Here is a 13,866-nt window from a genome sequence, read left to right on the forward strand (position 1 = left end):
TGACTGGAAAAATGACCATTGTGTCACCTTACCTTGACAGGTTCTCCCCGCAGCCACCTCCGGGATGTTTCCCCGGACAAGATTTTTAACTTTTTAAAAGAGATCAAGATTTTGTACAAGATTTGAAGTACCAGAAGTGATAGTGATTAATTTTTAGAACCTTCTTTTACAGTGATATACCTGAATGTAAATATTCTATTCTGAAACGTAGAAACCCCCCGCGGGTTAGGGGGAAGAATTTACCCGATGCTTCCCAGCATGTCGTAAGAGGCGACTAACGGATTCTGTTTCTCTTTTTACCCTTGTTAAGTGTTTCTTGTATAGAAAATAGTCAATTTTTGTACAGATTTTAGTCAAGCAGTATGTAAGAAATGTTAAGTCCTTTGTACTGGAAACTTGCATTCTCCCAGTAACGTAATACATTGTACTACATTGCAAGCCCCTGGAGCAAATGTTTGATTAGTGCTTTTGTGAACAAGAAACAATTGACAAGTGGCTCTATCCCATCTCCCCCCTTTCCCCGTCGCGATATAACTTTCGTAGTTGAAAACGACATTAACTCTTAACGTCCTATACCGCGCGGTTCCGCTCGTGGGCTGTAGTCCTGAACCGCGCGGTACCGCGCGGTACCGCGCGTTCTCTGCTAGTGTCATTCAACAAGAGTTACCAGCCTTGCGATGCTCTCCTGCATTGGAAAACAGCTTTAGTCCTTCGATGCACATGGCATGGCTGCCGGTCGTTTTTTCTCAGGACTTTTGAATGTGATTTCGATTTTTGTGGACGGATTTTGTTCGGATTTTTTGTGTTAGCTTTCAAAATTCAACATGGAGACGAGTGATAGTGATAGTGACACGTCTTTTCACGGGTTTGAGGTAAGAAATGTGGAGAATGACTTCGATGGTGGTGATGATGATAGTGGACAGAGTGATCTATGGTCAAAAAAAATATCAAGTAAATCCATCCATAAACAATAAAAATATGATTTTTTTATTGAACACACCCAAATTTTGTCTCTTTTTCCCAAATCCTTATAGGATTTGCACTGGGACATGCAAAAAACCTTACAGGACGTTAAGAGTTAAACACCAAATTAAGAAAGAAAGAAAGATGAAACGTAGAACTTGCCATGTGAAGTGGAAAAAAAAATACAGTGGAGTCCAGCTATAACGAACCTGGGTATAACGAAATCCCGCTTTTAACGAACTGCCATTGATTTCCCGGCAGACAGCCTTCTATTTCTTACTTGTTACTTTCCGGCTACAACGAACCTTTTGAACTCATTTGCATAACGAACCCCTCTTATAACAAACACGTTTTCATCGCCCCAGAGCCGTTTTGTCTCTAAAAGTCACAAGGCTACAACGAACTGATGTCAGTAATTCTCTCCAAAGACAAAAATACACAAAAACACAAGTAAAAGTATACCGGTAACAAACCCCCGAAGAATGAAAATAAGCCGCACATCAAAGGAAGAATACAGAGAGGAAATATGTGTGCTCTGTGTGTGCGGGGAGATCAAAGGCAGGTCCATTGTGATGCCTTGACACTGACCTTCTTCCCAGGGGTCAATGACCCAGTTTTAGCCATGAGAGGTGGTTCCCCTTGATGTATGCAAGCCTCGGTGGAGAGAAGGACAAATGGAAGGGATTGGGGGTGCAAGACCTAGCTCTCTGTGATGTATGCAAGCCTCGGTGGAGAGAAGGACAAATGGAAGGGAATGGGGGTGCAAGACCTAGCTCTCCGTGATGTATGCAAGCCTCCGTGGCGAGAAGGACAAATGGAAGGGATTGGGGGTGCAAGACCTAGCTCTCTGTGATGTATGCAAGCCTCGGTGGAGAGAAGGACAAATGGAAGGGAATGGGGGTGCAAGACCTATCTCTCCGTGATGTATGCAAGCCTCCGTGGCGAGAAGGATAAACAGAGCGGAATGGGGGCGCAAGACCTAGCTCTCTGTGATGTATGCAAGCCTCGGTGGCGAGAAGGACAAATGGAAGGGAATGGGGGTGCAAGACCTAGCTCTCTGTGATGTATGCAAGCCTCAGTGGAGAGAAGGACAAATGGAAGGGAATGGGGGTGCAAGACCTAGCTCTCTGTATGCAAGCCTCCGTGGAGAGAAGGACAAATGGAAGGGAATGGGGGTGCAAGACCTAGCTCTCTGTGATGTATGCAAGCCTCGGTGGAGAGAAGGAATAATGGAAGGGATTGAGGGTGCAAGACCTAGCTCTCTGTGATGTATGCAAGCCTCGGTGGCGAGAAGGATAAACAGAGCGGAATGGGGGCGCAAGACCTAGCTCTCTGTGATGTATGCAAGCCTCGGTAGCGAGAAGGATAAATGGAGTGGAATGGGGATGCAAGGCCTAGCTCTCTGTGATGTATGCAAGCCTCGGTAGCGAGAAGGATTAATGGAAGGGAATGGGGGTGCAAGACTTGGCTCTCTGTGACGCTCCATTATTGGATGAACACTCGTCTCTTCCGTCGGCTGTTCATGCTCAGTCACAAGTAGGGTGTGTGTGGTGCCGCAGCACTGAAAGTCCAACAAATGGTGTACTCGCCTTTGGTTAGTGATTCTGAAAATGTACTAGCCAGAGAGCAAACTTTACAGCCAAACCAACAATTTGTTTCAGCAACTTTACTCGCATTTAGCAAGTAGATGAACATTTTCACTCACCAGTTACATGTTTCTGCTCACCATGGTAAGTAAAATACTCGCCACTTTCAGGCCTGTGTTGACATATGAAGTGTGGCGCTGTTGTTCCTCCAACCAGTGACTAATCATGCTTTGGACTCAACAGTCCGCTTGATGTTGCACGTGTACAGCTGTAAAATGATATTCACGTCTGTCACAAAGTCCACATGGGTCATGCACAGCCCACACTGGCTATTTGTGTTTTTCTGTAACTAAGCCACCAAACTCTGACATGGATGCCAAGATATTTTGTGAGCATACTTGCGCTTGGTGGATATTAGGCACTAGCAGGTCTGCACTTAAGTTGACCGTGGAGGTAGGGAAAATCTCCACCGTAATCCCACCCGGCGCAGTTGGGTTCCTACACCAACCTTCAACAAGGGACGCCACGACCTTACTGCTCGGCAACTGTCACCATTTTTATTTTTATTGGGAATTTTAAAAAAAAAATAAAACAATTGACTGGTTCCTGTCTGTACATTGCTGTGGATGCTGAAAGAATGGTATTAAATAAATTCGAAACTTCATTTTTTATTTCATTATTTTGTTGTTTTGTTTTAGTTTTATTTTCAGGATGTTGAGGAAGGAGACACTTTAATTTTATTTACATTTGTATTTATCTTTTTGTTTTATCGCCAGGGTGGTGAAGAAGAAAGGTGGATTTGGTTTTGGTGGAATAGGCGGCAGTTTTCGGAGGTCTGCCGGGCCTTCTGATGAAGATTTCCGCATGGTTGAACGCAATGAGATGTTGATGTGTGACTCTTTTGCTGCCATGCCCGCCTCCGCCCTCAGCTATGCAGAGGCAGATGTAATTGTCCGAGTCTTGTGGAACATTATTCTGAGGCATCTTCTGGCAGGTTTCACAATCTTCAATCACAGACTTCCTTTTTTTTCAACAAAATCAATCTTGACAGAGATCTTTGAAATAGTGTTTTTATTAAAGCCTTACATCCTCCTGGATGGAATCAAGACAAAAACTTGTATGGAGACGCATTCTTGTCGACATAATGTGATAGCTTGTTACAGTACTCTATCAAACAAAGGGATAGACGTAAACAGAATTGGGTAACGATTTATTCAAAGAATATTGTCCAGAGGCTTTAATAAATTAAGCAATAACAATGCAAGCAAAATATCATTTCCGAGCTCAGTGAAAAAAGCAGCAAATAAGGACTAATTATGGGAATTCCGTTCTTCTGAACTGCTATTTCGCTGTGATGCACGTCATGAGCATACCTTCAAAAGTAACAATGTTAATTGCACTCCATTTCTCACTTTAAAAAAAAAGTAGAATCATTGACCAATAGAAAAAAACGAGTTTGGAATTTTTTTTGCATATTCTTGGGGAATAAATACCTGAAAATGTAACCCTACCCTCTAAATGGTGACATCATGACAGCGAAAAAAAAATATACAGAACAAGTCATGTGAAGCGATAATAAAACATTAAGTTGGTTTGAAACTAAAAGATCAACATTGGAATCAGGGACGAGTCATTAACAATGCTAGTGAGATTTGGCTAGCCGAAACCAGAAGACCGAGACGGGTTGCCTCCGCGAAGCATATGAACAAAACGGGCGATTTTTCTCATTTGAGCAGATTTTCACACTAAGCATGACATATCTGTTTATACATGGGGATCCAGGAAATCCAAAGGATACAATGCAATAACTTTTGAATCTGTAATCAAAAGTGTTATTGTTATTTGCAATTTTTAGAATGTTATGTACCAAATTTTATAATACATTTCATAACTTGACGAAATGTAAAACAAGTCGCGTAAAGCGATATAAAAACATGTAGTCAATCTATAGGCATCAAATTGAAGGATAAACTTAAAAAAAACCAGTCCGATCAGCGAGACTAAATTCAGATAGTCTCGGCTAACCATACCCGAAAACCGTCACGGATCACACTCATCTCCGCGAAGCATACTCAACCTGTTTTCTTTAATTCTGAACGCGTTTTTAAAGTAAACATAACATATGTATATATATTTTTTAAATCAAGAGAAGATAAGAAGTACATTGCAGTAGTGTTTGAATCTGTAATGAAATATTCGTTTTTGATGACAATTTTAATGAGCGAACTAATTCACTTATTTTCAAGCTACCTGGCTCAAATGCAATATCAAAGTCCCGACTTAATCAAAGATTACTTAACAGGTCCGCCTCAACTATCACAAAAACGGAAATGACGTCATCAAAGACTGTGGCAGAGTACCTTAACGCAGTCCTAGTATATCCACTACTGACTGAACTGTGGCATAGTACCTGGACGCAGTCCCAGTATATCCACTACAGACTGAACTGTGGCATAGTACATGGACGCTGTCCCAGTATATCCACTACAGACTGAACCTTAATGTCTTGCATTTTCTACAACAACTACTCTGCACACATAAGAAAACCCAACCCCTCTCGCACGCACACATGCAAGTACGCACGCATCAACACTCACGCATCAACACTCACACACACACACACACACACACACACACACATAAGCTAACACAAACGAACACATGCGCACAACGCTCGCGCGCACGCTTACACACACACACACACACACACACACACACTCCACGCACGCACGCACGCACGCACACACACACACACACACACACACACAAACGAACACATGCGTGCAACGCTCGGCCGCACGCACACACACACACACACACACACACACACACACACACACACACAGCTAGATAATACATCATCTGATATGTTCCCTTGTTCATATGCTTTTTTCAAGTCATAAACGTAAACAATGAATGGTTTTACTGGGATTTTGTGCAGCGTTTTGTATTATCTGCGTTGTTGTCGGATTTAAATACTCTCTCAAAAACTGGGTATCTAATCACGACCGATAAGATTTTCCCCTTTTCGATTAAAAAGTACAATGAGATTTAGTCAGAACCATAACATTATTCTTCCAAAAACACTTATTAACATCCATGTAAAAGAAACACAACTCTGTTCATCAAATTATCTCACCCTTTGCCAGAAACGTACGTATGGCGAAGGCACATTTCGTGCCGCGGTGCAGATGACGCAATTAACTCTCGTGACAACGATTGGTTCGTGACGTCGCGTCATCAACCGTTCATGAATGGCCCTTGTATGAATGGCATTCTTTCTGTTGGGATGACGTGTGAACCTCATCATTAGTGACTTGGAAAATCGGTCGGATTTAGGTATCCCCGAAGTCGGTCGGAATTGGATACACTTACCCTACACTCTTCCACACTGACAGGCGCGCGCGCACATACGCACGCACATATGCAACAATAACAATGACAAAAATCAAAATTTTAAAAGCACTTGAAAGAAGTTAATAAACAAAGCAACTATTGATTCCCTACGATTATATGATCGTGACTGGCTCTCTTTCCAAGTTGGAACGTTTTCAATCTGCTGTCTGACGTCATCAAAGTGTTGAAAAACGTACGGCGATGTCTATAAAACTCTCACTTGACCACAACATTCACAATGCAGTGCATTCCAGGATTGAAAAAAACCACTGGCGTTGATCAGACACAGTCACTGAATGTTGTTATTTTACAAATGAATCTGCTTAACATTTGGTAAGACATGACCGTCAATAGTGCCGGGCGGTCGTGAGAATTCAAGGTTTTCAGAGACAGACAGTAAATAACGTGCTCTGAAATAAACACATGCCGAAAAATTCTTTAGTCAGCCAGTTGATCATCTGCCTGACAACGGATAGGAAGTATAAAATTGGTCGCATCATGACAATTTGCTGTGTATGGCGGTCATAGCAGACGATTTGTCTTCAGGACGGTCGTGAGAAAAAATGAGACAGACACCTTGCCCGAGTGACTAGACAGTAAATAACGTGCTCTGAAATAAACACATGCCGAAAAAATTTTAGTCAGCCAGTTGATCATCTGCCTGACAACGGATAGGAAGTGTAAAATTGGTTGCATCATGACAATTTGCTGTGTATGGCGGTTATAGCAGACGATTTGTCTTCAGGGCGGTCGTGAGAAAAAATGAGACAGACACCTTGCCCGAGTTACAAGACAGTAAATAACGTGCTCTGAAATAAACACATGCCGAAAAATTCTTTAGTCAGCCAGTTGATTATCTGCCTGACAACGGATAGGAAGTGTAAAATTGGTTGCATCATGACAATTTGCTGTGTATGGCGGTTATAGCAGACGATTTGTCTGCAGGGCGGTCGTGAGAAAAAATGAGACAGACACCTTGCCCGAGTGACAAAATGATCAAGCGCAAGTAGAATAAGCCGTAGTTAGCCTTTCAAAACCCTTTCATGTCGTGATTTGATGGAAATTGCTACTTATTAAAAGCATGTTACGTCCAAACCTTTTAACAGCCATTCCAACTGAACAGATTTGTAATTAACGTTTTTGAGACAGACACATTTAGAAAAAAGACCGTTTACTTCACATGCGATTGTATCGACTAAACATAAACACATTCATTGGTTTTTTTAACTAAGTGTGTTCATCTATCTCTGTTCTTTGGTTTCTAATGTACTTTTCACTGGATTTCTTTGTGTGTTTTTGTACTGGTGCCTTTGTCTATTGCAATGTGGCTAAAAAGGGAAATCGTGTCTGTCTCATTTCTCACGACCGACCTACCTTTTTCGCTGGTGGGGAATACAAACTTGACTTAAATTCGATCAAAGTTTATTTTTCATATGTAAATTCCGAAGACATTCGACACAGACCAGTGAAAATTCACGACTAAACAAAACGAAACATTTTATTTAATATCAAAGTCAGGGACATACCCGACTCTGAAGACTGTGAAACCTGTCTTCTGCTCTGCATCTTTCCATGCTAACACCTGGCCTTTCCTTGACATTCCATCATTGAGTCCAACATCCCTTTTCCTATGTATTTCATGAAGCACCAGCTAACGGGCTATTGGGCTAACATTAACACATGCATGGGGCTAACACTAACAGACTGTTTTCTTTCTTTGGTATGGGTTGTTGAGCTGACATTAACAAATGCATGGGGCTAACGGACTGTTTTCTTTGTATAACATTCGGCCATTTGGCTAACAAACAAGAATTTTTGAGGTGGTATAGTATGGACAACGAAACTGACTAACTGTTTTCTTTGTATTGTGTGACGCATGTAGTAGAATTGAAACACTCCTCGGGGCAGACAAGCCAGTATGCACATGATGAACCAGAATGCACCTGATCAGATCTGCTTCATCTTCTCGTTCGTCAAATCAGATCATCTTAATTTGACCACAAGTTTTGTTGCATCTGTCTCCAGGAGGTGGAAAGGTGAGACTGACCAATGAGTCTGTAACACTCCCAATTGTACATGCATCGGTCTTGTACCGATCATTGTATTGATAGCATGTTCACTGAATATAGCAAGAATGAAAGCAGTCTTGTACCGATCATTGACATTGTATTAATAGCATATTCACTGAATATATAGCAAGAATGGAAGCAGTCTTGTACCGATGATTGTATTGATAGCATGTTCACAAGCAGACATGCACACACACGGTGACAACACTCTCCAAAATGGTGAAACCCCTTTCCTTGTCAGCAACTGTCTCGCTTGAGTAGATGGAATGGTGAAATGGGAAACAGTGACACTTGGTTATTTAGATTTTGTTTTCCTTGCTTGCTTTTCTCCTTCCTGTTTTTCTGCTTCTTCTTCTTTAAAATCAAAATGAAGTTTTGTTTGTGATGTCTACATGTTTCAATGTCATTCAGTGTTTGAATGTTTTGTTGTGTCACTTTGTTCAGAAATGGACCAACAATTTAAATCAGAGCTGACTGATCAGCCAGTTCCTATCTACTATATAATACTGGTAGGATTTTCGGTGGTTTTTCGATTCCTGTCACCAAACCGCGCGGATTTGTGCCTTCTCCTTCGGTTGCTATGCCAACGTGACCCAGGAAATCGATTCCGCTAGGTCCCGACTTCCAATTTTGTCCACGAACAAAGTTTGAAGAGGTTTGTCTCGCAAATTTGAGCAGAAACAGTGAACTTTGACCTGAACTTTGACATCGCGGCGAAAGAGATCTGTGATTGGTTCTTCTTCAACTTTCGGTTCGACTAAACACGCGACCGCACCTCAGACGAACCTAGCTGTGTGTTTTATTTCTCTACCCCAGACGAACCTAAAATAATAAGAAGATAGATAGATCTGTTTATCTGTTAATGGAACTCCAAAATATTCCATAGATTTGTTTACTAAACAGTTCGAAACATTATCACCTGATAAGTCGCCGTATAACCTTATAGGTTCCAGCGACTAAATATTTTCCCCCGGTTCAACCATAGACATGTACGTCATCATGATCTCCCCTTAATTTGACCGTTATTTTGGCTGTCTTAGTGAAATGGTAAGATATATCTCTATGTTTTTTACATGTAAGTGTTCGGAAAAAATACAGTTATAGCAGCTATGTACAAAAATAAGCAGCATATGCTCTTTTCGCCAAAGTAAAGTCCTTTTTTCTTCTGGTTTCTTATATGTGTCACAGCACACCGCAAGCTTTTAGGCGAATAGCAAGTGAGTGGTATATATATATCATCAATTTTATAGTAGATAACGGTGTAAAATACTTAACCATGTTCATGTCCGTTATACGTTTTCAATATTCCATATGTGTCATTTAATTGTGTGTTGCTTGATGCCATGTATGTATGTGTGTGTGTGTGTACATGACTTTAAATAAGCATGGATGGATGTGTGCACTCGATTGTGTGTGTGAACCATGTATATATTTTCTGTTGTCAATGTTGTCAATGTTGTCAATTAGATATGTTATACTATGCGTTTGAATCATTAAGTATTTTAGACGTCATACTTTTTTTCGTATCTTCACGATGGCTTTTTACCCGTTTAAATTTTAATGCTTCCAACTTTCAAAGCGCTGCACGGCTGGGAAGAGATGCGCACTTTTATCACTGTTGTTCATGTAGACGTAATCATGGATTCATGCAAACGTCATACCTGCTGTATTTTATTTTGTTTGTTTGTATAGTCGCGTGCGGTCGCGCAGTCTTTTTGGTCAGTTCCGATTACCTCCCATTGATGCGAAAACCTATATGACTGTTTTTTGTTATTTTTCTCTCTGTTAATTCACCAGTGGCTATGTAACATGTGTTATACCTTATAGGTTCCAGCGACTAAATATTTTTCCCCGGTGCAACCATAGACATGTACGTCATCATGATCTCCCCTTAATTTGACCGTTATTTTGGCTGTCTTAGTGAAATGGTAAGATATATCTCTATGTTTTTTACATGTAAGTGTTCGGAAAAAATACAGTTATAGCAGTTATGTACAAAAATAAGCAGCATATGCTCTTTTCGCCAAAGTAAAGTCCTTTTTTCTTCTGGTTTCTTATATGTGTCACAGCACACCGCAAGCTTTTAGGCGAATAGCAAGTGAGTGGTATATATATATCATCAATTTTATAGTAGGTAACGGTGTAAATTACTTGCCATGTTCATGTCCATTATACGTTTTCCATATTCCATATGTGTCATTTAATTGTGTGTTGCTTGATGCCATGTATGTATGTATGTGTGTGTGTGTGTACATGACTTTAAATAAGCATGGATGGATGTGTGCACTCGATTGTGTGTGTGAACCATGTATATATTTTCTGTTGTCAATGTTGTCAATTACATATGTTATACTATGCGTTTGAATCATTAAGTATTTTAGACGTCATACTTTTTTTCGTATCTTCACGATGGCTTTTTACCCGTTTAAATTTTAATGCTTCCAACTTTCAAAGCGCTGCACGGCTGGGAAGAGATGCGCACTTTTATCACTGTTGTTCATGTAGACGTAATCATGGATTCATGCAAACGTCATACCTGCTGTATTTTATTTTGTTTGTTTGTATAGTCGCGTGCGGTCGCGCAGTCTTTTTGGTCAGTTCCGATTACCTCCCATTGATGCGAAAACCTATATAAGAAGATAGATAGATCTGTTTATCTGTTAATGGAACTCCAAAATATTCCATAGATTTGTTTACTTAATTTTTAAAAGATAAGTTCGAAACATTATCACCTGATAAGTCGCCGTATAACCTTATAGGTTCCAGCGACTAAATATTTTCCCCCGGTGCAACCATAGACATGTACGTCATCATGATCTCCCCTTAATTTGACCGTTATTTTGGCTGTCTTAGTGAAATGGTAAGATATATCTCTATGTTTTTTACATGTAAGTGTTCGGAAAAAATACAGTTATAGCAGTTATGTACAAAAATAAGCAGCATATGCTCTTTTCGCCAAAGTAAAGTCCTTTTTTCTTCTGGTTTCTTATATGTGTCACAGCACACTGCAAGCTTTTAGGCGAATAGCAAGTGAGTGGTATATATATATATCATCAATTTTATAGTAGGTAACGGTGTAAATTACTTGCCATGTTCATGTCCATTATACGTTTTCCATATTCCATATGTGTCATTTAATTGTGTGTTGCTTGATGCCATGTATGTATGTGTGTGTGTGTGTACATGACTTTAAATAAGCATGGATGTGTGCACTCGATTGTGTGTGTGAACCATGTATATATTTTCTGTTGTCAGTTACATATGTTATACTATGCGTTTGAATCATTAAGTATTTTACACGTCATACTTTTTTTCGTATCTTCACGATGGCTTTTTACCCGTTTAAATTTTAATGCTTCCAACTTTCAAAGCGCTGCACGGCTGGGAAGAGATGCGCACTTTTATCACTGTTGTTCATGTAGACGTAATCATGGATTCATGCAAACGCCATACCTGCTGTATTTTATTTTGTTTGTTTGTATAGTCGCGTGCGGTCGCGCAGTCTTTTTGGTCAGTTCCGATTACCTCCCATTGATGCGAAAACCTATATGACTGTTTTTTGTTATTTTTCTCTCTGTTAATTCACCAGTGGCTATGTAACATGTGTTACAGAATTGCACCGGTGTAAGGGTTAACATTTTATTTTTCACCAAGAGAATATAATTCATTATATGCGGGATAATGTGCGGGGGGGGGGGGGGGGGAGGGGTGCAAACAACATTTTCACAAGCACATAACCAACAAAATGACATCGCATGCGCAGCACACAAAGTGCGTAGCACGGGTACCACTAGTGATAATTAATTCATGCTGTTCAAACCATCAGTTTTCTGGATGTGTGTGTCATTTATCGAGATTAAGGCATGAAAGTATAAAAACCAGTGTTTGTCAATTAATGCTGAACCATGATTAGTCGATTATAGAGAAAGTGTGAGATGTATAGTTGTACTTATAATATAACACAAGTAGGACAAGTCAGCAATTTGTATCAACTAATGCTGAACCATAATTTGTCAATTATAGAGAAAGATGTTGTTGTACTGACCAAAGTAGGACAAGTTGGCATGTACTGTTAATCAATGGCAATGCTGAACCTCAGTTTTCTAGGCTAAGGTGTCTGCTGTATGGAGAAAGCATGAGTCGAAGAGATGTGCATGTTGTCAATCTGACAAACTTATGAAAACAATGTGTGTCATTTAGTGAGCTGAAGGACCCCGCGGGTTAGGGGGAAGAATTTACCCGATGCTCACCAGCATGTCGTAAGAGCTGACGACTAACGGATTCTGTTTCTCTTTTTACCCTTGTTAAGTGTTTCTTGTATAGAATATAGTCAATTTTTGTAAAGATTTTAGTCAAGCAGTATGTAAGAAATGTTAAGTCCTTTGTACTGGAAACTTGCATTCTCCCAGTAAGGTAATACATTGTACTACGTTGCAAGCCCCTGGAGCAAATTTTTGATTAGTTCTTTTGTGAACAAGAAACAATTGACAAGTGGCTCTATCCCATCTCCCCCCTTTCCCCGTCGCGATATAACCTTCGTGGTTGAAAACGGCGTTAAACACCAAATAAAGAAAGAAAGAAAGTGAGCTGAAGGCAGCGTTATTTCTTGTACCTCATGTAAGCTTTTCCCCCCCTATAACCCCCCCCCCCCCACCCCTTTGCTCCCCCCCCCCTCCTTCCTCCTTCCCCTCTCACACTCCACTCATTCCTCTTAGACCTGTAGAAAAATGTGACATCGTCTGAGCTGACTAAGTTTTGTTTTGTTTTGTCTTAATGTAACTGTAAGGTGAATTGCAAGAAATAACTTAGGACAGAGAAAGATAACTTACAGGTAGCAGTGTTGCAGAAAAATAAACATACAGACATGGTGCATGTGTACACACACACACACACACACACACACACACACACACACACACACACACACACACACACACACACATACACACACACACACACACACACACACACACACACACAGACACACACACACACAATTAGCTGTGCCTGTTTCCTTCTTATTCTTCTTCCTTGTCTTTCTTTCCTCAATGTGTTAGTATCTGTCGATTTATGTTGAAATTCATGTATAATTGTATAATTTTACATCAATGAATATAACTCTTCAATTTGGCATTGTGTACAGAATTATTTATTTGTAAATATTTTTGTGAGACACTTAGAACTATTTTAAGATTTGCGCCATATAAGTACATGTATCCTCATATTATAATTATTATTATTAATATTTATAATTATTATTATTTGTATTTATGATTATGATTATTGGTGTGTGCAGGTGGGGGAAGGGGTGGCCACTACCATGTACGAGATTGCTCGACGCTCCACCATCCCCAGCGACAACGTGGAACATAAGTTGAGTGGTAGTACCGTGGATTGTGTGTGTGTGTACACGTGTTTGTGTGGGTGCGTGCGTTTGTGTGTGCAGGTGCAAGTGTGTGTGTGTGCATGTGTGTGTGACATTTGGCATCAAGTCCAAGCTAAGAATCGGCTACCCCAGCTTTCTGTAAACAACTGTTTGAATTTTCTGTATGTATGTGTTGGTGTGTGTGTTGATGCATGTGTTGATGTGTGTGTTGATGTATGTGTTGATGAGTGTGATGATGTGTGTTGATGTGTGTGTTGATGTATGCATTGATGTGTGTGTTGATGTATGTGTTGATGTATGTGTCGGTGAGTGTGTTGATGTATGTGTCGGTGAGTGTATTGATGTATGTGTCGGTGAGTGTATTGATGTATGTGTTGATGTTTGTGGTGATGCATGTGTTGATGTGTGTGAAGATGCATGTGTTGATGCATGTGTTGATGCATGTGTTGATGCATGTGTTGATGCA

The 13,866-nt window shown here is 40.4% G+C and overlaps 1 protein-coding gene across 1 annotated transcript in view; it reads left to right on the plus strand.

The window, feature by feature from the left end:
• Positions 1-13,866, plus strand: part of LOC138961138 (protein F37C4.5-like) — a 34,172-nt gene that overhangs the window by 12,151 nt on the left and 8,155 nt on the right. The window contains exons 8-9 of the mRNA XM_070332737.1: positions 3,326-3,494; positions 13,311-13,403. Coding sequence (XP_070188838.1) covers positions 3,326-3,494; positions 13,311-13,403 — 262 coding nt within the window. The remainder of the gene's footprint in view (positions 1-3,325; positions 3,495-13,310; positions 13,404-13,866) is intronic.

This window comes from Littorina saxatilis, linkage group LG3 (genome assembly GCF_037325665.1).
Source record: "Littorina saxatilis isolate snail1 linkage group LG3, US_GU_Lsax_2.0, whole genome shotgun sequence".
In the NCBI taxonomy this organism is placed as follows: domain Eukaryota; kingdom Metazoa; phylum Mollusca; class Gastropoda; order Littorinimorpha; family Littorinidae; genus Littorina; species Littorina saxatilis.